General features: G+C 36.4%; 9 protein-coding genes across 11 annotated transcripts; 3 read left to right on the top strand and 6 right to left on the bottom strand.

Annotated features, from left to right (window-relative positions):
* Positions 1 to 39: 39 nt before the first annotated feature.
* Positions 40 to 4,169, bottom strand: LOC123004486 (inositol polyphosphate multikinase). 2 transcript variants are annotated; one of them, XM_044397799.1, is made up of 5 exons: positions 4,019 to 4,169; positions 2,098 to 2,307; positions 1,740 to 2,038; positions 1,556 to 1,691; positions 40 to 772 (listed from the first exon to the last, which is right to left on the bottom strand). In XM_044397799.1, exons 2-5 carry the CDS (start codon positions 2,282 to 2,284, stop codon positions 129 to 131), a joined length of 1,266 nt encoding a protein of 421 aa, XP_044253734.1. In that variant the 5' UTR covers positions 2,285 to 2,307; positions 4,019 to 4,169; the 3' UTR covers positions 40 to 128. The 2 variants fall into 2 exon arrangements, with proteins under 2 accessions (XP_044253734.1, XP_044253733.1); XM_044397798.1 differs by lacking the exon at positions 4,019 to 4,169 and adding an exon at positions 3,510 to 3,668.
* Positions 4,170 to 4,259: 90 nt separating this feature from the next.
* On the bottom strand, positions 4,260 to 5,856 carry LOC123004493 (hydroxyacyl-coenzyme A dehydrogenase, mitochondrial-like). Its single transcript, XM_044397810.1, has 3 exons — positions 5,468 to 5,856; positions 4,838 to 5,414; positions 4,260 to 4,545 (listed from the first exon to the last, which is right to left on the bottom strand). Exons 1-3 carry the CDS (start codon positions 5,579 to 5,581, stop codon positions 4,307 to 4,309), a joined length of 930 nt encoding a protein of 309 aa, XP_044253745.1. The 5' UTR covers positions 5,582 to 5,856; the 3' UTR covers positions 4,260 to 4,306.
* On the top strand, positions 5,760 to 7,060 carry LOC123004500 (general transcription factor IIH subunit 5). The gene is made up of 2 exons (XM_044397819.1): positions 5,760 to 6,077; positions 6,808 to 7,060. The coding sequence occupies exons 1-2, from the start codon at positions 6,043 to 6,045 to the stop codon at positions 6,992 to 6,994; spliced, it is 222 nt and encodes a 73-aa protein (XP_044253754.1). The 5' UTR covers positions 5,760 to 6,042; the 3' UTR covers positions 6,995 to 7,060.
* On the bottom strand, positions 5,990 to 7,239 carry LOC123004495 (meiotic nuclear division protein 1 homolog). 2 transcript variants are annotated; one of them, XM_044397812.1, is made up of 3 exons: positions 7,108 to 7,239; positions 6,557 to 6,786; positions 5,990 to 6,505 (listed from the first exon to the last, which is right to left on the bottom strand). In XM_044397812.1, the coding sequence occupies exons 2-3, from the start codon at positions 6,778 to 6,780 to the stop codon at positions 6,121 to 6,123; spliced, it is 609 nt and encodes a 202-aa protein (XP_044253747.1). In that variant the 5' UTR covers positions 6,781 to 6,786; positions 7,108 to 7,239; the 3' UTR covers positions 5,990 to 6,120. The 2 variants fall into 2 exon arrangements, with proteins under 2 accessions (XP_044253747.1, XP_044253748.1); XM_044397813.1 differs by lacking the exon at positions 7,108 to 7,239 and having other exon boundaries at positions 6,557 to 7,035.
* A 110-nt stretch (positions 7,240 to 7,349) lies between these two features.
* LOC123004492 (ubiA prenyltransferase domain-containing protein 1 homolog) lies at positions 7,350 to 8,770 on the top strand. Its single transcript, XM_044397809.1, has one exon. It carries the CDS (start codon positions 7,476 to 7,478, stop codon positions 8,454 to 8,456), a length of 981 nt encoding a protein of 326 aa, XP_044253744.1. The 5' UTR covers positions 7,350 to 7,475; the 3' UTR covers positions 8,457 to 8,770.
* A 429-nt stretch (positions 8,771 to 9,199) lies between these two features.
* On the bottom strand, positions 9,200 to 17,596 carry LOC123004483 (ubiquitin conjugation factor E4 B). Its single transcript, XM_044397795.1, has 8 exons — positions 17,194 to 17,596; positions 16,784 to 17,140; positions 12,667 to 14,011; positions 11,270 to 11,513; positions 10,995 to 11,219; positions 10,110 to 10,944; positions 9,732 to 10,053; positions 9,200 to 9,682 (listed from the first exon to the last, which is right to left on the bottom strand). Exons 1-8 carry the CDS (start codon positions 17,215 to 17,217, stop codon positions 9,621 to 9,623), a joined length of 3,414 nt encoding a protein of 1,137 aa, XP_044253730.1. The 5' UTR covers positions 17,218 to 17,596; the 3' UTR covers positions 9,200 to 9,620.
* Positions 17,597 to 17,719: 123 nt separating this feature from the next.
* Positions 17,720 to 19,593, bottom strand: LOC123004499. Its single transcript, XM_044397818.1, has 3 exons — positions 19,388 to 19,593; positions 19,230 to 19,339; positions 17,720 to 19,181 (listed from the first exon to the last, which is right to left on the bottom strand). The coding sequence occupies exons 1-3, from the start codon at positions 19,563 to 19,565 to the stop codon at positions 19,062 to 19,064; spliced, it is 408 nt and encodes a 135-aa protein (XP_044253753.1). The 5' UTR covers positions 19,566 to 19,593; the 3' UTR covers positions 17,720 to 19,061.
* Positions 18,052 to 19,051, top strand: LOC123004494 (group XIIA secretory phospholipase A2). Its single transcript, XM_044397811.1, has 3 exons — positions 18,052 to 18,539; positions 18,591 to 18,833; positions 18,875 to 19,051. The coding sequence occupies exons 1-3, from the start codon at positions 18,308 to 18,310 to the stop codon at positions 19,027 to 19,029; spliced, it is 630 nt and encodes a 209-aa protein (XP_044253746.1). The 5' UTR covers positions 18,052 to 18,307; the 3' UTR covers positions 19,030 to 19,051.
* Positions 19,594 to 19,686: 93 nt separating the features above from the next.
* LOC123004217 (glyceraldehyde-3-phosphate dehydrogenase-like) lies at positions 19,687 to 20,990 on the bottom strand. The gene is made up of 5 exons (XM_044397364.1): positions 20,854 to 20,990; positions 20,649 to 20,805; positions 20,492 to 20,607; positions 20,028 to 20,446; positions 19,687 to 19,985 (listed from the first exon to the last, which is right to left on the bottom strand). Exons 1-5 carry the CDS (start codon positions 20,929 to 20,931, stop codon positions 19,712 to 19,714), a joined length of 1,044 nt encoding a protein of 347 aa, XP_044253299.1. The 5' UTR covers positions 20,932 to 20,990; the 3' UTR covers positions 19,687 to 19,711.
* Positions 20,991 to 21,123: the final 133 nt, after the last annotated feature.

Here is a 21,123-nt window from a genome sequence, read left to right as displayed (position 1 = left end):
GGAATGGCAACACTGAATCATTCAAATAAAAAAGTCGGGCCATTTAATAACAAAGTTTATTAATTTAATAGAAAATTTAAGTATCATAGCATCTCCAATCGAAAAAAAAACGCAAATGTGATGTAATCCTATTCGCTCTCGACCAAAAGCTCCTCGAACAGTCTTATCAAATTCTCGATTCCCTCCAGATAATTCTTATCAATTTGGTGTCTTTCGGCCGGAAAAGCATGAGCAAAATCAATCATTTTCACCGTCGCCCACAACTCGGACTTCTGTTCGGTGCACAACTCGTCCAAAATAAACGTATAATCTTGTCTTTTATTCTGCATGTCTTTGTCGTAGTCATTTTGGAACGAATGTGTCCGTTTTAAACTCCTGATCGACTTTTGCCACACATTGTTGCTCTTGTTTTTGGCTACGTAGTCATCGAATTGTTTCAGTTTTGTTGGAGATGTGGGAGTGCGCAAAATGGGGCCTTCTTTGGTCAACTGACCGCTAAATCCCGTTGAAATCTTCTCGTTGTAGAGAACAGCGAGACTTAGAGGCCGGTACAGGCTTGTAGATCGTTGTAGTTTCAAAACTGGTTTAGTGTCTGTCTTGAGCAATTCGCGGAGTCTCCGGGCGTCGTAAACGAGGAGGAGAGATGAAGAGTAGAAGTGGTAAGTGCGCTGTTTGCGGGCCCACATTTGAATTCGCCATAAACTTGCCAAAAATTGAACGATGAGACTGCGACAAGGCGGAGAAGTTTCGGCGTTGAGGAAAGTCTTCAAAGCTGTAAAATATTTCAGAAAAATTTCAAAATTTTGAAACGTCAGGTTGGCAGCATTTTACAAGATAATTTCAGACAATTTCACTTCATACAAAAATACAACATCAGTGTGGGTCAAACAAGGCAATTTTGGCCATTACACTTGAATAAATTATACTAATTAAAGAAAAAAGATGTTTTCTTTGATAAAGTGTCAGTTTTAATTTTATCACGTTGGCAGCGATATCCCGCTATCTTCAAACCGGTAAACAATAATTTCGAAATTTGTGTAATTTTTATTAAATTCACAATTATTATATATTTGAGTGATCCTACAATACAAGTTTTGTGTTTTAAAAACTTTAAATCATCAAAATAAATCCAACAGTGAAACGTGAAACAAATTTTTGATAGTAGGCGGCCTGGTAAGTCTTAACCTAACTTTTATATTAACATGAGACAGTTTTAATTATATTACTCAAAAACACGATTTTTCGTACGTTAGTTAGTCGGAAAGTGAAAACTTCCGTGTTTGTGCTCAAATAGAAATTAAAAATTAAATTTTTTGCTACCGTAATGTATGGTTGGTAGAATTACATTCCCTACTAAATCAAGTGGCAGCACTGTTCAATTTGACACTTTGACAGAAGTAATGGTGACGAAATAATTTTAAATTTCAAATTATTTTACTAAAAAACCTGTAAACTACATACAAAATGTGTGACAGTGGTTTGAAAAACTCTAATCTTTTCATTCTGGATGACTCCGAGTCAGAAAACCGGTCAAGTAAGTCCTAACCTCACTAACCTTGCGGAACGGTCTCCTTATTCAAAGTTTTTCCGTAATTCTTATCAAACTTGATCAATTGGTTGTTGTAAATTTGATAGACTTGAAAACCTGGGATGCAGAAGGCGAGATCGCGTTTCGAGTCTTGATATTTAGCCTAAATAACACGAATTAATTATTATTACTATCATCACGGATTACCCACCTCTTCATTTACGATTTTCTCGTAGGTGGCAGTGGGGTCCCAGGTTCTTCTCCCGATTTTAATATCCATGACGCAGGGCTCTTTGTAATGTTTCGTCAGATCTTCCAAAACTATGCACTCGATATTTTTACCCTCGATGGGCACTTTAACGGTTCCGAAGTACTTGGGGATGAAATCCTTCAATTCTGTTCTTGTTTTATCAGTGGCTTGATTAACTTCTTCGTAAAACTCGATCTCGCGTTGACCACATTTCGGTTTGGTGATGGGTTTAAGTACAGTGTCGTTGTGTTTAATCATACCTTTTTTGCAATATTTCAATCAGTTTCATCTAATTTTTTTGCATAAAAAAACTCGTTACCGTATTGTTTTCCCTTGATCATATGACCTGCAACTTGATTTTCAAACAGTTGCATATCGGCAGGGATCTCTAGATTCTCTTCATTTTCTTCCATTGGATCGAGGAGCGAAAAAGCGGCCGTTTTGCAACCCGCAAACAAACTGTCTTGTTTATGGATTGGCATTGGTACGACTTCTGATTTTCCCATTTTTTTCAAGCTTATCTGATTGGCTGAAACAACCATAAATGTATGATAAAATGCGATAATTAAGCCGGGGGTATTAACGGAAATGAGGGTTATCTCATACACTTTTTACTAATTTATTGAAAGGAATTAGACAAGTGATAAAAATCGAAGCAATTTTCCATTTCGAGTCGGCTATGACCTATCAAATGTTACTTTTGTTTATTTTTTTCTCATCATCTAATTCACACGCTGCAACTTTCAATTTCTCACGGCCAAAATTTGATGCGTATTTCAAACAAAATTTCTAAATGTATTCCTTGTTGGGTTTAATATTAGTTGGCCGTGAAATTAACAAATGACAAGTTATAAGATGCATACTAATTGTTTTATCATGGCCAATTGGGGAAAGAAATTTGTGGGTGTCAAAATAATAGTTGGCTGTTATTTTACACGGCCTTCTGGGAGTTTACGGCTATTTTAATTATAAACAAAGATTTTTATCGATTAAACAGTCACTTTTAGCACATAATAACACGATTATTGAGTGTCTTATACTTATCATAACAATCGCTCAATTGTTAGTTTAACGTTTCAAGATAAACGTTTCTAAATTGCATAATAAAATGCAATGTTTATTCAACAATACATAGTTGACCCTTGAATAATTTCGTTAAGGAATTTTCATTATCGGGGCCGAGATAAATATTTTCCAACAATAAAAGTCACTAGTTGGCAGGATGAAAGAAAATGTCACCTTGATGACTAAAGCCAAGTAATAAATTTTCCCTCGAAGAGAGACAGATAAAAAAAATTAAATTTTCCAGTGACATAATTGGGGAGCCTTAAACTTGACTTGAATTAAATTTATTAGGGACAAAGTTTGCAACACTGATTCCTATACACTTTCTAATAACTTTCGCAGAATACCCGGTAAAAAAATTGGTGGATTTAATAGGTCACAAGCTCTTTTTACAAATATTTGCAATTATCACAACCGTTAGGTGTTTATTCGGAGGTCAAGAGCCCCTTCATGAATAAATAAAAAAAATTAAAAAAGTGATATACACAAGTTCTAATATTTTTAGAATAGAGAGTGATTCACTTTCTTCGAAAATACAACCCGATATTTAGCCAAGTTTGGCATTTTGTCACATTTAACTTAATAAACAACAAACTTTAATATTACAAAACAATTAAAAAAAAAATGTGGTTAGGTGTGTTAACATCAGGCACAAAAACCACTAACCTACTCAACTTCGAACCAAAATTTGCGTATTTTGTAACCAAATTTGCACAAAGAGCACTGCAAGATGTTCATTTTATTTAAAAAAAACCGTTTTGGGTGAATTTTGAACCGTCACAGTGAACAAAAACACGTCACTTTGATTTGTGCAAAATTTGACACCTCGATGAATTATTTATACGCCAGGGGGCGCATGCGCAGCGCCGCCAACTACAGAAGTAAAAAATTCAAAAAATCCCACTCGAATCGAAAAGTGGCGGTAAATTTAAATTGCACAGTTTATGCGGTTAAAAGGTTGTCGTCTTGACGTCACAACTGTTTTATTAGGGGAATTACTCGGTGTTTTACCTCCCACACAAACATAAAAACACCACTCTACCAATTATAAAAACTTAAACAGGATATTGAGTGTGATTTCACGGAAATGTTATCAACATTCGCACCCACGTGTTAATTGTTATTTCAACCGGAAATCGCGAAAGTTTATTTACTCGAAAAAATCGTGTACTCACCGCTAATTTGCTCAATTTCTGTGCATATTTTTAAGTTGTCCTTCACTCCACTTTAAGAACACACATTAAAGATGTGTTTTTATAGCGACAATACGCCGATAATAAAACCAAACTGACTTTTTGCGACTCGTGAGTGGAGACCTTTTCAATAAAATAAATCACCGTTTACGAAAATAGAACGGCATGAATGACATCTGATCGAACCTTCGCGTCTTTGCCAACAGTATTTTGCGTAAACAAATCAATTAAAAAATGTTTATTATTTGATTAAAATACATCGAAAAGTTATTATTTAGTGTATTTGTAGAACCCTTCGCCGGTTTTAACACCTAATTTTTTCTCATCGACTAGTTTTTGTACGGATTCGTTCGGGACGAAAAGGGGGTTGTCGGGGAATTTCTTGTGCCAGCCTTGCAAAATGGCGTGCGAAGTGTCGTGGCCGACATAATCGGCTAGTTCGATGGGGCCCATGGGGTAACCCGCACCCAGCTTCATGGCGATGTCGATGTCGCGGGGCGAGGCATCACCTAGAAAAAAAAAACACTAAATTTTAATATCAATATTTCAATTTTCAAACCTAAACCGAAAAAAAAACTGATCAAAGTGCCCTATGCCTTTGAAATTAAGTTGGCAGCCATAACTGTCAGATTCAAACGTCACATTTTTATAGTTAATTGTCATTCATTATTGACGGGCGGCTCCTAACATGGGCCGTCACTGAACACCAATAATTCGGGCTTGCCAACCTAATTTCAAACTCACCACTCACTTCTGAGATTTTTCATTTACTTTTAAATTTTCATTTTTTGTGAATTTTACCTCGTTCCATCATCCTGATGGCCTCGGCGACATAGGGCACCAAAAGCCTATTCACAATGAACCCTGGGGTGTCCTTGCAGGTGACGCAGGTCTTGCCCACGGCTTTGCCCCACGCCATGAAAGCCTCGTACGTTTCCTGCGACGTCTCAGACGTTCTTACCACCTCAAGTAGTTTCATAACTGGCACCGGATTAAAAAAATGCAGCCCCCCGAACTTATCCTTCCTTTTCGTAACCGAAGCGATTTCAGTAATGGACAAAGAGCTTGTATTTGACGCAAACATGGTTTTCGGGGGCGCAACTTCATCTAAATTCTTGAAAAGTTTATGTTTAACATCCATGTTCTCGACGATAGCCTCCACGACCAAATCGCTGTCTTTGACAGCTTCGGCGATATCGGTGCACCCCTTGATGCGGGCCTGCGACTCGCTTACGAATTTATTAGCGGCTTGGGGGTCATCCTTGTGGAGTTTTTTAGCGACTCGGGCCAAGTTCTTGACGATGCTGTCTTCGGCTTTTTTGATCAAATCGGGGTTGACTTCGACGATGGTGACATTGTGGCCGGTTTGAGCGGCCACCTTTAAGGGGGCGAAAGTTAGGTTAGATTTAGGGGAGTTGGGAGGATACTTACTTGGGCGATTCCTGAGCCCATGAGACCGCCCCCGATCACAGTTACGTTTTTTATAACTGCGTTCATTGGACTTGAAGTTGAAAGACTTCGCTTTATGACGAGATTTAAGGCCATTTTTCGGGTTAACACACTTTAAATCGGCGACTCGAGAGAAAAATGGTGTGTAAAACGGATATTATTTGGTTTAATTAACTATAAAGGTGAAAGTCCAAGTTTGTAACCTATGATCGTCTCCCTCCCACCGGTTTGTGTACTTTTTTATCATTTATGGCGAGATTAGGGCTATCAAAAAATGAAAATCATCATGTCGATGGTTTAAAAATAATCTCTTTTCGATAACACGTGCGACTTTTGTACCTGAATTCATTTATTACGTAATAAAACTGCAAAAACATTCAAGATTACAGCAAGACCCCCATTATTAGACCATCCATTTCAAAGTGGTTATGCAACCAACAATACATATGTGGGAAGTCAGTTGCATCGTAACAAACTGTCAAATGTCACAAGAATAAATTTTCGTAACAAAAGTAATTTATTTCGTAAAAAAACTACAACTTATTCTATTTTCAACAATGGTTAATGTGATGAAAGGCGTTTTGGTCACCTGGTAAGCCCCTAAAGCTTTTTTTAATCTTTTATATTACTTAACCTCAATCTATATAATCCAAATCTTCCGGAATCCCAAACTGCTTATTTAGGACCTTATCTTCGATCATAAACTTTTTTTTACACCATGACTTCACTGCGAAGATATTATCAGTCCATCTATTTGCCGCGTCTTTCACATTTTGTGTCTCACTTTTCATTAATTTTAAGTCTTGAACATCTTTGCAAGACTTGTATTGAGATTCAAGTTTTTGTTTGAGTTCTTGTAATTTTTCAATTTCTTTCAAGATTTCCTTGGTTTCATCGGAATTTTCTTTCTCTTTCTCGGCTTTTTGAACGTTTTCGTCAATTAATTTCAATTTTTTCGTTGACGCTTCTAATTTCGTTTGAAGATCGTCAAAATTGCGTTTTTTCGCATTTACTAATTTGCTGTAATTGGGGAAAAAACGGGTTTTTGTCACATCAAAGTTACAATTTTACCTGGGGAATGCCCAAAAGTAAATGGACCCCCCTATCTTATCCCTGTCAACAGAACCATCATCCACCAAAGCTTGGAGCACTTCTTTGACAGAATTCGCTGTAATTCCTTTCTCCTTAGGCGCAATTACTTCCAATTCTTCCAAACGATAAAAATCTCTAGTCTCGTAAAGCAATTGCAACATTTTAGCCTTTTTCTCTTCAAAACTTAAACCTTTTTTGGGCATTTTCTCCTAAAAAATACGTTGTTTCAGTGACCAAGCCATGAAACAGTTTCTTTTATATTTGGATGAGACGACAAAACTTGGCCGAAAATTCATAATTCAGGATTTAGATGAAAATCATTTATTTATTTCAGCCGATATTTTGGAAACGTTACAAGCAAAAATCGACGATTTAATGGATCAAATAAGCTTCCCAGTCGCCGAAAAAAGCAATTAAACATAAGTTAGGTTATGTCATATTGATGTGGTTAATTTATAAATAAAACGTGGAATAACTATGAAATGACGTGTTTTGTTATAAATAATACAGTTTTTAACATTCATACTTACGAAATAAGGCACTAATTAACTATTTATTTTAAATACTGACACAACAGCGCTATCTATAAAGTGACGATAATACAGTTTCCTATATTTTGGAAGTGCTTACAATTACATACGTAAACAATACTCAGTCAGTTACTACCAATTCCGTAATTACTTTAATTTTTACAAAAATTAATTAGGCAAGATTTTAACATTGATAAAACAGACGGTACAAGTTTTTTTAAATTAGTTTTATGTGACAGTGACGTAACTCTAACCACACGTCAAACGTCACAAATAGACTTCTTTGGTTATGTTCCGTTTGTCAAAGTTATAAAACCGAAAAACGAGTGTCTCGAGCAATTTCCGCATCAGTGCATTTTCCCCTTATCATGACGGTGCCCACCCCTAACGAGAAACTCCTCACGAACGGTTCCACCATCCCCAAACGCCAAAACGGATCAAAATCAGGCCTTATGAAACTGTCAAGTTACGTATTGGCCCTACGACCATGGTCTTTAAGTGCGAGTCTCATGCCCACTCTGTTGGGCTCCACAATTGCCTACAAATACCCCGGAATCACCGATTTCAATTACGCCACTCTCCTCCTCACAATCTTCACCGTAGTGTCGGTACATGGGGCCGGAAACGTCGTCAACACCTACTTCGACTACGTCAAGGGTATTGACAACCGGAAATCGGACGACCGGATTTTAGTCGACCACATTTTGACCAAAGACGAGGTTGTCTCATTGGGGGCGCTTCTGTATTTCGCCGGTTGTGTGGGGTTCATCCTTTTGGCGGCATTGAGCCCCGCTAAAATGGAACACTTGGCTTTGGTCTACTTCGGGGGGCTGTCGTCGAGCTTCCTCTACACGGGAGGTATAGGCTTCAAGTATATTGCCCTCGGGGATGTACTTATTTTGATTTTGTTTGGCCCCATTTCGGTGCTTTTTGCCTTTATGTCGCAAACGGGCCGAGTCGAGTGGGCTACGATCTATTACGCAATCCCTTTAGCCCTCAATACTGAGGCTATTTTACACAGTAACAATACGAGAGACTCAGAATCGGATAAAAAAGTCGGAATTGTGACTTTGGCGATTATTATCGGTCACACTGCCTCGCATGTCTTGTATGCGTTTTTATTGTTCACTCCGTATATTATGTTTATGGTGGCCTCGTTAAAATACTCGAAATGGTTCATGTTGCCTCTAGTCACGCTTCCTAGCGCTTTTAAAATCGAAAAACAGTTCAGATCCAACGATATACACAGTGTGCCCAAAAAGACTGCCAAATTGAATTTGTTTTTCGGTGTTTTGTATGTTCTGGCTTGTAGTCTAGTTCCGGCGTTGCCGTATGTTACAAAAAGATAGATATACGAGCTTTTATTAGTTGTATTTATTTGTATTAAGTTATTTTTTACTGTGTTGAGGAATTGTGTCAAATGTGGTCACTAGTGGGGGTTTGCGACTTGGTTGCGAGCCAAGTCGCAAACACTTATTTTATTTGTTGCTACGAGATTATTGTACTTATGACACTGAAACCTAATCAAGTGATTGGCTCTTATTTAGTCCCTAATTAGCCAATTATAAAACATGTATTTTTATAGCTGATCAGACTTAATTTATTGTTAATGTTGATGAGTTTTTGTATGACGAGATTTTATAGTAAATAATTATAATTTTCATTTGTTTTTATTTTGTGTGTCTAGACTAATATTAAACGAAACGCTTGGTAGTAGTAGGCGGCGTCAAATTTGGGGGCGCTGCAATCGCATCTCTTCCAGTCACTGCTCAGACTACTTCAATTGACAATAACGGAAAAGTCTGGTAAAATATCAAATAATTTATTGGTAGTGTGTGGGTTGGTACTCCTGACGGGCTTGTTTGGGGCTTATGACTTAATCATGTTTTCAAAGCGCGTCAGGTCAGCCTTGAGCACAATTTTCGGTAGTGATAATAGCACAATCATAGCATAAAAATCGGTTGGTCTAGAGGGATTTTATAGGTTTGTTCCAACATCTCACACAACGAATTAAAACTTGTTGGAACAAACTTCTACTTACCGAGACAGTATTGCATGAATAGAGCTTTTACGAAACACATATCTGTTGTTTTTTTTTAAATAAAATTTTATTGACCCATTACATACAAACTAATCTAAGTTTTTTCATATAAAAAATTTTTGCTTTGTTTCTCATTACAAATAAATTTGATTATTTCGGTGTCTACAAGCTTTAACCTAAAATTATCTAGAAAAAAGAAACAATCAAATTTGTTTGCACTAACAATTAATTCGATTAGATGAAAAAAATGTACATCTCACTTTGCGTTTTGTATAATTATATACAAAAATAATCCACCGGATTGGGGGAAAGTCAAAAGTAAGTTACTGAACAAAAAAAAAAGCAATTTGGCAGTATGAATTTAAGGAACAAATGCAGAACGAAACGAGATTCTTTCAGTCTTCCTTCCTTCCGGTCGAAAATAAACTCAATTTAATCCAAAAATTATATTTATACCAAAAAATAATAAAAATTAATTTGCCGAACGTGTCTTTTCTGATTTCCATATCCTAATTCTTTCCTTCAACTCATTCACTGCAACATAGAAATTTTAAATTCCCCTAAAATAAAACAAGAGACTAACCTGGTTGCAACATATCTTCAGTCAACGGTTGTCGATTAAACGGATCAGTACTACTATTCAACAAATGTCTCATTATCACCGACCTATCCATGACTTGCCCACTGGGTAACAACACAGGATCAGTCATCAAAGTATCCATCAAGGGATCCTTGAACTCGTCAGGAGCATCACTCATCCAATCATCACTTTTCTGATTATTCTGATACACGTGAAACGCCTTATCAGCCAAAGCTTTAAACCGCTCAATTTCAACCGGAGTCTTGATCGATAACCGTTCTAGTCGTGCCGCTGCATCATTAAACAATTCTTTCCGGAAAGATCTCTGTAATAATTCATACAATCAAGACGGACCGGACCGCAGACTAAACACACACTCACCTCATCACCAGCCAACGCAGCAGCAAATTGCTCACAATCCAAATGCAAATAAATGTCAACCAATTGACTCAATAAACGACGAGGTTCCCATCCGTACTTGTCCGGATTTCTCACTTTTAAATTTTTACATTTCGGTCCACACAATTGTTGCAAATTAAAATTAAGCATTGATGCTAATCTATCGACAAGTTCCGGTCGCAAAAACGGCTCTTTAATATCAACTGTTAAATAGTGAAACATATCGACAGTTTCACGAGCTAAAGTCAAATAGGATCGACATTGTCTTTCATCGGCTGTCAATTGTCTCATTCGACTCTGTTGTTGTTCTGAATTCATTTTCGACCATTTCTCTTCGTCACTTATCAACTCTTGCACTTCATGGATACGTTTCAAACTTTCTAGACTTTCATCCAATAGGAAAGTCGTGTCGTTCATCAACATATTGACGAATTTGACGAATTGTTTCCCCGATTTTGATTCGTTGACAAGTGTTTGACGATGTATCGCCGAATTCCACATACCTTTAATTATCAAACTGATGTGATAACGAATTGAAAATTTGTCGTAAAATTCAGAACTCGAACCGGTCGTTTCAACATCAGTGTAAAACTTCATTAACGCACTTGGTAATACAGTTCGTGATATTTCATGCGACATAAACCTATCATATAACATTTCGCAACGGGGTTGAAACGTTGGTATTATAATAAAAACGACTTCGACCAGTTTCGCCACCAAATAGGGATTTTTTATCATATTAGATGAACAGATAGTCACTAATAACCACGTGATTAGTGAATCTTCCATGTTTTCCGTAATGACAGTTGGGAAATATCTTAAAAATTTCAATTCGATTTGTCTTATTTTTAAGTCAAGATCACTTACGGTAAGGCAAATAAAAGAAACTCGGCTATATCCTCAACATACCATTCGGGTAATGCCGAAAATGCTTCGGGTACGTTCGGTGGCAGTGGTAGACTCGGCCCGGGACTTCCCGGTGGTGTATTTGTCATCAAACTCAACAAATATTGAGCAACTGAAGTGTAAAATATCAAAGCACGTCTCATTAGATTCTTATCTAGTAGTCCGGCATCAGCGCATGCTTTTGATCTACGAAAAAAAAAAATTATTTTGATTGTTTCACCAAGTGATTATTTTACTTGTTTAATTTTTTCAATTGTTGTTTCCATCGTTTAATAAATTGTTTGTTACGATTGGCGAATGGTGTGTTACGCCATTGGGCTTCCGCAGCCACCGTTTCGTCGAGGAGTTTTTGTAGATCACGAATGGCGCGAATGCGACGTTGGTATTTCTGGAGTGCGGGGAGGAGGGCGAGATGATGGCAGTGGAGTGTCAAGAACCAGCAAATGGTCGAAAAGTTGGGTGTTTGGAATTGGACTTTTTCTGAAAAAAAAAAAAAAAGAGTCAAAATTGCGATATTTTCTTGTTTAAAGTCAATAACAAAAATCACGTTTTTGCACAATTCATAAAATTATGAAATTAATTTTTATATTTTTATTAATTTTTGACCAACTTTCAAATAAATTTCAAAGTGACCTTAAATTTTAAATTTGACAACACTGTATTAATGGTGATATCAAATCGTGTTCGGTGACGGCCATGCCAATGGCCACCCCTCGGAAGTGAATGACAAGTGAATATAAAAGTGTGACGTTTGACTTTGACAGTTTATACAGGGTGGGGCATCGATTACGCGCAGAAAAGAAATCACCACTTCTAATTAAATAAAATTGTTGAATTTTTTCACACTTACATGGTCATTAGTAAGGTACATTCTCAAATTTTTTGGTAATTTTTCATTTACAAACAAAGCCAAAAAAAAGTAAAAACCAATTTTCTCCCAAAAAGTTTTATTCTAATTTTTATACTGGCCTACGCAGATTTACTTCCTACAATTGTTTACAAAATCAGAAAAAAAATACCAATTAGATTTTGAATTAAACGCAATTACTTTGAAAATCATTTTTATTTATGACCTGCCACTAAATTTAGATGACAATGGGGAACTGCAATTGGGGTAAGATTCCAAGGTTTACAACAAAAAGACCCTTTAAAGCGGTCGGCTACCAGTAAATGATTCTTTTGTTGGCAAATTATACCATTTTGTCATAAATCACGGGTCTGGTTTGTGTTTAAATAAAAAAAAGCGATTATTTGGCTAACCAAGTCAAAATTTGAAATTGTGATGTCAAAGTTTGATGCGCTGAAAGGTACAGATTCATTTAGTGTAAATTAACAGAAAGTATTCATAAAACACACAAAACTGTTACGGACTCATTTATTATGAAAAAAAAATTAGAAAAATTCTCAAATTATACCCTATCAATAATTAGTTACGTATATGAAATATCGCCAGTTTTAATTAATTTGAAGTCGCGATTTATCAAGTGCGCCTAATCGATGCCCCACCCGGTATTACCAACTTAATTTGAAAGTCATAGGACACTTGGATTTATTAATTATTATTGTTTATTAATTATTAAAACTATGTTGGGTGGTATGGTGGTAAAAAGGTTTTTTAGTTTAAAATTCTTACCCAAACTCTCCAGCCACGTGGCGACATCTTGCGACGTATACTTCAACCTCGTGTCATTTTTAATACAAATCAAACTCTCGGAATGAAATGGATACAAAAAATCCATCTTATCCAACTTAATCTTCATCGATAACATTTGCAAAACACTTAACAAATTCAACATAAATCCATCACCGGCCAATGACCTCTCCTCCATTTGCAATTGTGCTCGTTTCTCGTTATATTTCAACACTTTTGCTAGATAATTCAAACATCCATCACGACTTTCAGGATTCGCTAATAAATAATGAAAAATTCTATGTTGTAAATTCCTGGTATTTTCCAATTCTAATTGAAGTGTATGATTTAAACTTTTATCGCTGGAGGAATTCCCCGAGAAAAATTTCTCGGCAACTTTCGGTTCATCTTCGGCAAACACCGACACGGATAGAAACGGTCCAAGAAACGATGTTCGGACAATTTCACGACCTTGCGCCGGCGTACACGGTTCCAACATGAATTGCACTTGTTTGGTGATTAGTGTACAGATGGGGCGACTACCACATCGTATATCAGCCAATTCAAATAAAGTTTGAATGGGCATACGATGCTCCTCGCCTACTATACTCGCATTCTGCATCATTCGGTAAAGTCCCTGAAGTAGTGGCGAGAAAACCGATGAGAATAATGCAGAGTTTGTGTGTGTTCGTGTCACCAATTCGGTGAGAAAACCCCTTGGGAGAGTTTGCTGTAAAATGGGGGATAAAAGTGGCGAACGCCCGAATTTATACAACTCGTCATTGGGTATAATATAGCCTTGAAGTAGTAGCGTGGTATAGTGCACCAATTGGGCCCGAATTTCCGTCAAAATATCACTCAACGGGGGAATACTCGACCGCTTCGGATGGTTTCGTTCCTCAACGCTGACACGATTATAACAATCCATTAAATAATTCAATGCTAGATTAAGCGGCGTCTCGGACACTTCCACACGTTTGATTGGTAATGTCGGTATTGGACAAGAGGTGTGACTTGGACTGGGGGAAGGACTCAACGAATTTATACTACTTGTATCTGCAGTATCATTGATTTGGACCAAGTCTTTAAAAGGGTTATTGCCTTGTGAGATTTGTACGACAATTTCCATCACTGCATTTGAGATTATATCACGGATTGAGGTTTGAGGATGGGTTTTTATATCAATGCCGGTTTGAGGAAGATAAATGCAACTTTCAGATGGTTGCTCGAGTGTGGAATGAAGGATACGAAGAACTGTCGCTAAAACTTGCTCTTCAGTGATTTCCGTCACCGAAGATGATGTTCGTTGACGAGGAGCGTCTTTCTTCTGGACGTCGGTCTCGTCCACCTGAAGAAGTCGTTGATTAATTTGTCATTGTTTTCAAAAAATTAAAACACTAAACAATATGTTTGAATATTCGATTGTTTTTAAGAAGCGACTAAGGTTACAACATGTTTTGTTGCGTTTTTCGAAATAAAAACACTCTAAACTCGTATTTTTGTGCTTCCTTTGTTTACGTTTTAAATAAGGAAATGTCTGTTATTAATTAAATTTCGGACGCAACTGTCACATTTTTTTTTAAGATTGCTTTCGTAAATGAGTGATATGTCTGAATTTAAAAACGTCATTTGGTAACAATACTGCCAACATTTTTGTAATGTCATTTTTTACACTAAAATTAGAAAAGTTTTTTTCTTGGAAAGATGAAAAAGGAGGAAAATGGAAACTCTAATATGTGCTTGTAATTAATTTTTTTTTGTTTCATATTCATTTGTCAGTTTTTAATAAATTAAAACCGTAAAAAGGATCAACTGTCGAAAAAACCAATTCCCAAAAATCTAGTGACTAATAAAACAAATTTGACAAAAAAATAATGTTTTTAACAATTGTCAAATTTTGACATTTGATGTTTCCAGTAAGTCAAAAATTTTGAATTTTAAGAACGATCCAGTTTGCTATGACCCACTTGTTGAACGTACTTATAAAAATAAATTCCCTAAAAAATCCTTTCATTATACAGAGTGGTTATAAATGATTTTCATCTAGCCAGCTGTGAATTTTCCATGTAAAATAAAAATTGCCGCTTTACAAAAATAGGGGTACCTACTTGTTTTAACCGAAAATAAAAAAATCGCCTTTTACTAAGCTTCCACTTCGAAAATAGACTTCAATTATAAACTTGTTTTCCTCCAAAGTATACACTATTATCAATTATTATTGGAAATTAGTTAAAAAAATAAAAGTTTAATTAAAATTATTATTAATTAATTAATTAATAAGTGACACTAATGACAGAACTAGAGCTTTCAAAAAAGTAGAGTGGCACAAATAAAGTTACATGCAAAAAAAAATCCAAAGCTGGCTAGATGAAAATCATTTATAACCACTCTGTATTATATTTGTTATATTAAACAATATGTTTGAATATTCGATTGTTTTTAAATGGCGCGGAAGCGACTAAGGTTACATGTTTTGTTGCGTTTTTCGAAATAAATACACTCTAAACTCGTTTAATTGCTTTATTTTCGTGCTTTGCTTACGTTTTATACAAGGAAATGTGTCATTAATTAAATTTCGGAAACAGTTGTGTCTAATTTTTTTGTAAAAAATGTAGGATTTTTGTCATAATGAGTCATTTGTTTAGATAGTTAATTTAAAAACGTCATTTGGTACAATACTGCCAACATTTTTGTAATGTCATTTTTACATGACTGCTTTTTAGGCACATTAGTTATTTTTATCAAAATTGAAAGTTTTTACTTGGAAAGATGAAAAAGGAGGAACAGAGCAAAAATAGAAACTCTAATGTGCTTTGTAAATTCGAATTTTTTATTCCATATTCATTTGTCAGTTTTTAATAAAATACAACCGTAAAACTGTCGAAAAAAAACAATTCCCTAAAATCTAGTGACTAATAAAACAAATCTGACAAAAAAATAATGTTTTTATCAATTGTCAAATTTTGACATTTGATGTTTCCAGTAAGTCTAAAATATTGAATTTTAAGAACGATCCAGTTTGCTATGACCCACTTGTTGAACGTTCTTATAATAATAAATTCCGTAAAAAATCCTTTCATTATATTGTATTAAATTTATTATATTAAACAATATGTTTGAATATTCGATTGTTTTTAAATGTTGTTTTAATTTTTTTGTTGCGTTTTTCGAAATAAAAACACTCTAAACTCGTTTAATTGCTTTATTTTCGTGCTTCCTTTGTTTACGTTTTATACAAGAAAATGTATGTCATTAATTAAATTTCGGAAACAGTTGTCTAATTTTTTTGTATAAAATTTAGAATTTTTGACATGAGTCATTTATCTGGATAGTTAATTTAAAAACGTCATTTGGTACAATACTGGCAACATTTTTGTAATGTCAAAATTGGAAAAGTTTTTTTTTGGAAAGTTGAAAAAGGAGGAAAATAACAAAAATAGAAACTCTAATGTGCTTTGAATTTTGAATTATCCTTCCACATTCATTTGTCGGTTTTTAATAATAAATTCAAACCGCAAAACTGTCGAAAAAACCAATTCCCTAAAATCTAGTGACTAATAAAACAAATTTGGCATAAAAAAATGTTTTTGACAATTTGATGTTTCCAGTAAGTCTAGAATTTTGAATTTTAAGAACGATCCAGTTTGCTATGACTCACTTGTTGAACGTACTTATAAAAATAAATTCCCTAAAAAAAATCCTTTCATAATCTTGTTTTGTTTGATTTAAGATAATGTAAGAAACAGAAAAATAAGAGAAAAAGTTTATAAAACACCAAAAAAATCAAAATTAACGCAAAGAATGGTGAATTTTCACGTAAAATTAGTTTGAATGAAATTTCCACGTGGTTCATTTTTAGGTCTCGCAGTCTATTAACCCGATATAAATATCACGTGACCTTGAAGGTTCAATACTGAAATTTTTAGTAACATCAAATATAAAAATAGAGAGACAAAAGCAACAAAAAAACATGTTGATTGCAACAACTCGGAAAAAGCTAAACAATAAATATTTATAATTTTTCTATTATTGAAAACGAGTTTTTGCGCTGTTGCTTCACATGTTTCAAAACAAAGGAAATTACAATGCAAAATGATGACTTGTCCCAAAACAGTCTCACCTCCATATTTTCGAAGCCCGAGTCGATGTCCGTGTTAGCCCCCGCCTTATCGGCGCACCCGCTTGCCTCGTCCACTTCCATGTGTATGGAACTCGTCTCCGAGTCGCTTCTCTGGGGCGGCATCCTCCGACTTTTCGAGCTCGAGGGCATGTCAATGGGCTTACTGGGCACTTGGAACACCCCCTCGAATTCCTTATCGTTGCGTTTCTCGCCGTAGGGCTCGATGGGGGTGGTCGGGGGGCTTTGTTGGACCGCATTGCTCGGCGATTGTGATATGGGGGTGACGGGGGGCGAAACCGAATTGGAGGGCGAGACGTTATCCAACACTGCAAGTCGGGCTAAGCGCCGTCGACGCATCTGGAAATTTTCAAGGGGATTTTACTGATAACGAGAATTTAACCTCAACTCACCTCTTCCTGCGATAATTCGCTCATTGTGTTTGTGTGGGGGTTGTTTGACGCTTTCGAGGGAGAATAATGACGGGAAATTCACAGTTTTGATCAAAATGAAAAGTCAATCACCCTCAACAGCTGAGTTACTAATTTGACATTAGAATATTTGCGAATTCCCACTCAACATCTTTGTTTTGTCACAGTCTAACCTAACAACTCGATAACTGAGAACTCGCGTTGTCTCACTTCTACTTATCTTAGGCTCAATCAACTGTCTCACTTTACGTGACTGCGCACGCACTTTATTTTCACAAGACTGGGGGAAAAATGATTTCTATTTTAAAATTTGCACTTGGCCGTCAAATCTCTTTGTTTTCACGACGTATTTTTATTACGTTTCTTTCTTGTATTTTATTAATCAGCAGAATTTACAAACACCTGTCAAAAAACAGCCCGTATTTAGGCAACACATTATACAGCACAAGTGCGTTAAATACAATTTTATCCCCCAAAACACGTGCCAAAAAAACAACTTTTACGTACTTGAAACGGTTTATTAAACATTGAGAGTTTATATTTACACATTTGAGGTCATCATGACTGAGCAAAAAAACAACACAGACAGCTTTTTGCGTCTCTTTGTAATAAAGTCACTAACTTGGGGGAAGATTCTATTTTCGTATTGATCGGTGGTTGTTTTTTGTGTTTATTATTTTATACACAGTGTGATCCTAAAAACGCGCAAATTTATCAAGTGGAAGTTTTGACCTAAAATGCAATTATCATCTAATTTCTCGTGGTGAAAATAGAATTTTGAAAAAAAAATCACTTCCGGGCCATGCTGTATAAACCATTCATTAATTAACCGAGTTGTTTGAACAGTTGCCAACATAAATTTGGAACTCGTATCGACTTTCCAGGTTGAACAAGAGACGCATTTAAATCTCGCTTGATACAATTCTCTATGTTTAAATGTGGCGCTGTAATCCGTTCAACCAATCCCCTCACTTCACATCACCGCCAACCAATCACTAACCGACCTGTCACTTTTGACATTTTTGGCACAAATGCACTTACATAACCTCATTTTTTTTACGAAAATACCTCAACGTAATGGTTACCCCACTCGAAAATGGATATCCCGTACGGTAAAGTCGCAATTTACGTCCTAACCTTCCTTGGTTATATATATTCGGGTTACGGTTCGGGCTTCTTGACTAACCTCCGAGACGCTGTTCTTTCTGCCGAGACAGTCTTCGGAGACGTCTTGCAAAACGTCCTAAAGGTTGCTAAAAATTTCCGAAACTTGCACGAGGTGTTTGATGCCGCTGTTGAAGAGCATTGTATCTACAAGTGCCCCACAGGTAAGGAAGGAGCCACTTTGGGTGAGAAAAAAATGTCATGGGTTGTTGTAGGTGCCCCACCGAAGCCAAACAGGAACCATGTACCATCGGCCGATGGGTGCGGGTCATTGGGGCTTAAAATAAACAGCGATTATTTGCCAGTGGGCGAAATGAAGAAATGTTGTGATATGCATGATATTTGTTATGATACTTGTAACAGTGATAAGGAGGTTTGTGATATGGAGTTTAAGAGGTGTTTGTACAAGTACTGTGATGGGTATGAGCAAGCTGTTGGTGGAGCGTCTGTTGTCAAAGGTAAAGGGTACAAATTGTGACAATAATAAAATGGTTTTTAGCGTGCAAGGGGGCTGCCAAGATGTTGTTCACGGGGACGTTGACTCTGGGGTGCAAGTCGTACATGGACGCCCAACGCAAGGCCTGCTATTGTCCCCCTGAATACGGCTGGAAAGACAAGAAGAACCGGAAGTATACCCGAGGCGATGAGCTATAGTTTAATTAAATTATTTTATTTTCGTTTGATTTTTATTCCAAAATTTCTTTCCAGTATTTAGTCCTATCTGCCAGTTTGTAACATTTTTTAATTTCTTTGACAAAAATCTTTCTTCCATTATCATGAGATCTCAATTTTCCCCAAATAAACACCTAAAACATATTCATAAGTTACCAAAAGTCACAAATATCCACTTTTACAGTATCTCCAAGTTGAAAGTTTTCATTAATCGTGGATTGAGTCCCACTTGGTGCCAGTTTAGTTTGTCTTGGTTCCAGATAACAGTCTATACAACTTGTACCATCTTCGACTAGAAATTTATTTAGTACACTTTCAGGGGACACAATTTCAAACTTACTTAAGTATTTTTTATAAGCCACATCGGTTTTTCCTGATATTTCCGTAATAGTTGCACAAACGTAAACTTCAACAAAATACTTTCCTTTGTGTAAGAAAATCTTGCCATGTTGTTCGGCCGATAATAATTCAATTATTGGTTTTTTCACCACTTGCAATTGGATTTGTTTTTTATCCATTTTTGACCGCCAAAAAGTTTAGGTTAGATAGAATAGGCAACCAATAAAACATTTTTAGATTTAAAAATGGTACGTATCAATTCCCGCAAAATCAATACTACCAACTAAATAAAACACCAGGTCATATTTCAAAAATCTAATTTATTTCAATTATTACACTCTCTCGATGACATATACTTTAACAAATCAACAACACGACACGCGTAGCCCCACTCGTTGTCATACCAAGCGATCAACTTGATGAAATTTCTAGTAAGGGCAACACCAGCCCCTGCATCAAAAATCGAAGACCTAGAGTCCCCAATGACGTCAGATGAGACAATTTGGTCGTCAGTGTAAGCCAAAATGCCGTTTAAATACCCATCGGCGGCTTCCTTAACTTTGCATTTGATCACGTCATAATCAGCAGGAGTGTCAATACTGTTTAAATTTAAAATTGAATTTGGGAATTTTTCTACTTACACAACGGTCAGATCCACCATTGAGGCATCCGCCACGGGGACTCGAGCCGCAATCCCGGTTAATTTCCCCTCCATGTCTGGGATTATCTTTGCGATGGCTTTAGCAGCGCCAGTGCTTGTGGGGATTATATTCTGCAAAGCCCCTCGCCCAATTCTGTAGTTTTTTTTCGCAGGACCGTCGAGAGTGTTTTGTGAGGGGGTTATAGCGTGGATCGTGGTCATAAGACCGCACTCAATCTTGAAATTATCATGAATGACTTTAACAAGCGGTGCGAGACAGTTAGTGGTGCAGGATGCGTTAGAGACGACTTTGAGTTCGTTACAGTAGTTGTCTTGGTTGACACCGAAGACAAACATGGGGATGTCGTCTTTGGAGGGGTAAGTGAGGACCACGCGTTCAACAGTGTCGTGAATAAGGGCCTGAAATATTCTCTTAAAATTTAAACACATTTGCATAAGAAATACCGAAGCTTTGTCGTAGCTTTTGTACAGTCCAGTCGCGTCGACGACGTATTTGGCGCAGCTTTTCGCCCAAGGGATCTTTTCGGGGTTTTTCTCATTCGTAATTGCAATTATTTGGCCTTGGAACTGTTAGTGTTTTTGACTGAATTGTTTCACTTACCATCAACTTTGAGACTGCTTCCTATGACACTAATCTCCCCCTGGAATAGCCCATGTGTGGAGTCATATTTGAGCAAATTAGCCATGTGGTCGGCTGAGAGATATGGATCATTGACAGCCACCACTTGAGGGGAGTCCCCAGAAGCCGCACATCGGGCCTTGTAAACTTTGATAAAATTTTACAACTTTGCACAATTGTTACTTACATCTCTTAGTTTTTGGAAACAACGACGTACTACCAAACGACCAATTCGTCCGAAACCATTTACTCCGATTTTGACCATAATGACTTTGAAATAAGGACACTTGGATTTTTTTAAATAATTGCATTGCGACCTTTGATTTGTTCAACCAAGAAAAACGAAAAACTTGTTTTAATACTTTAGTTCTTTATTCTATTATAAAATGTGTTTACATAAAGTTTGAAATAACAATAAAGAATATAATTTTTACAGCTTGAGAAAACAGTAAAACAC

This window comes from Tribolium madens, unplaced genomic scaffold, assembly GCF_015345945.1.
Source record: "Tribolium madens isolate multiple individuals breed KSU strain unplaced genomic scaffold, Tmad_KSU_1.1 Scaffold_1;HRSCAF=32;Tcas5.2_LG8, whole genome shotgun sequence".
In the NCBI taxonomy this organism is placed as follows: Eukaryota; Metazoa; Arthropoda; class Insecta; order Coleoptera; family Tenebrionidae; genus Tribolium; species Tribolium madens.
The sequence above is the reverse complement of the archived record's forward strand: the minus strand, read 5'-3'. Positions and strand labels throughout refer to the sequence as shown.

Bases quoted from the DNA above. Each gene is read 5' to 3' on its own strand.
- LOC123004500 (XM_044397819.1), top strand. From the start codon at position 6,043: ATGGTTAATGTGATGAAAGGCGTTTTGGTCACCTG. The intron at 6,078-6,807 runs GTAAGCCCCTAA...ACGTTGTTTCAG, and splicing joins AAAGGCGTTTTGGTCACCTG to TGACCAAGCCATGAAACAGT.
- LOC123004495 (XM_044397812.1), bottom strand. From the start codon at position 6,780: ATGCCCAAAAAAGGTTTAAGTTTTGAAGAGAAAAAGGCTAAAATGTTG. The intron at 6,506-6,556 runs GTAAAATTGTAA...CCCCAATTACAG, and splicing joins TACTTTTGGGCATTCCCCAG to CAAATTAGTAAATGCGAAAA.
- LOC123004499 (XM_044397818.1), bottom strand. From the start codon at position 19,565: ATGGATAAAAAACAAATCCAATTGCAAGTGGTGAAAAAACCAATAATT. The intron at 19,340-19,387 runs GTAAGTTTGAAA...ATAAATTTCTAG, and splicing joins GGCTTATAAAAAATACTTAA to TCGAAGATGGTACAAGTTGT. The intron at 19,182-19,229 runs GTAAAAGTGGAT...AATATGTTTTAG, and splicing joins ACTTTCAACTTGGAGATACT to GTGTTTATTTGGGGAAAATT.
- LOC123004486 (XM_044397799.1), bottom strand. From the start codon at position 2,284: ATGGGAAAATCAGAAGTCGTACCAATGCCAATCCATAAACAAGACAGT. The intron at 2,039-2,097 runs GTAACGAGTTTT...ATTGCAAAAAAG, and splicing joins GATCAAGGGAAAACAATACG to GTATGATTAAACACAACGAC. The intron at 1,692-1,739 runs GTGGGTAATCCG...CGTGTTATTTAG, and splicing joins AGAAAATCGTAAATGAAGAG to GCTAAATATCAAGACTCGAA.
- LOC123004494 (XM_044397811.1), top strand. From the start codon at position 18,308: ATGGATATCCCGTACGGTAAAGTCGCAATTTACGTCCTAACCTTCCTT. The intron at 18,540-18,590 runs GTAAGGAAGGAG...GGGTTGTTGTAG, and splicing joins TATCTACAAGTGCCCCACAG to GTGCCCCACCGAAGCCAAAC. The intron at 18,834-18,874 runs GTAAAGGGTACA...AATGGTTTTTAG, and splicing joins TGGAGCGTCTGTTGTCAAAG to CGTGCAAGGGGGCTGCCAAG.
- LOC123004492 (XM_044397809.1), top strand. From the start codon at position 7,476: ATGACGGTGCCCACCCCTAACGAGAAACTCCTCACGAACGGTTCCACC.
- LOC123004483 (XM_044397795.1), bottom strand. From the start codon at position 17,217: ATGAGCGAATTATCGCAGGAAGAG. The intron at 17,141-17,193 runs GTGAGTTGAGGT...GAAAATTTCCAG, and splicing joins GCGAATTATCGCAGGAAGAG to ATGCGTCGACGGCGCTTAGC. The intron at 9,683-9,731 runs GTTAGTCTCTTG...TCTATGTTGCAG, and splicing joins TGAAGATATGTTGCAACCAG to TGAATGAGTTGAAGGAAAGA.
- LOC123004493 (XM_044397810.1), bottom strand. From the start codon at position 5,581: ATGGCCTTAAATCTCGTCATAAAGCGAAGTCTTTCAACTTCAAGTCCA. The intron at 5,415-5,467 runs GTAAGTATCCTC...GCCCCCTTAAAG, and splicing joins TGGGCTCAGGAATCGCCCAA to GTGGCCGCTCAAACCGGCCA. The intron at 4,546-4,837 runs GTAAAATTCACA...TTTTTTTTCTAG, and splicing joins CATCAGGATGATGGAACGAG to GTGATGCCTCGCCCCGCGAC.
- LOC123004217 (XM_044397364.1), bottom strand. From the start codon at position 20,931: ATGGTCAAAATCGGAGTAAATGGTTTCGGACGAATTGGTCGTTTGGTA. The intron at 20,806-20,853 runs GTAAGTAACAAT...AAAGTTTACAAG, and splicing joins GTTTCCAAAAACTAAGAGAT to GCCCGATGTGCGGCTTCTGG. The intron at 20,447-20,491 runs GTATTTCTTATG...AGAATATTTCAG, and splicing joins AAAGCTACGACAAAGCTTCG to GCCCTTATTCACGACACTGT.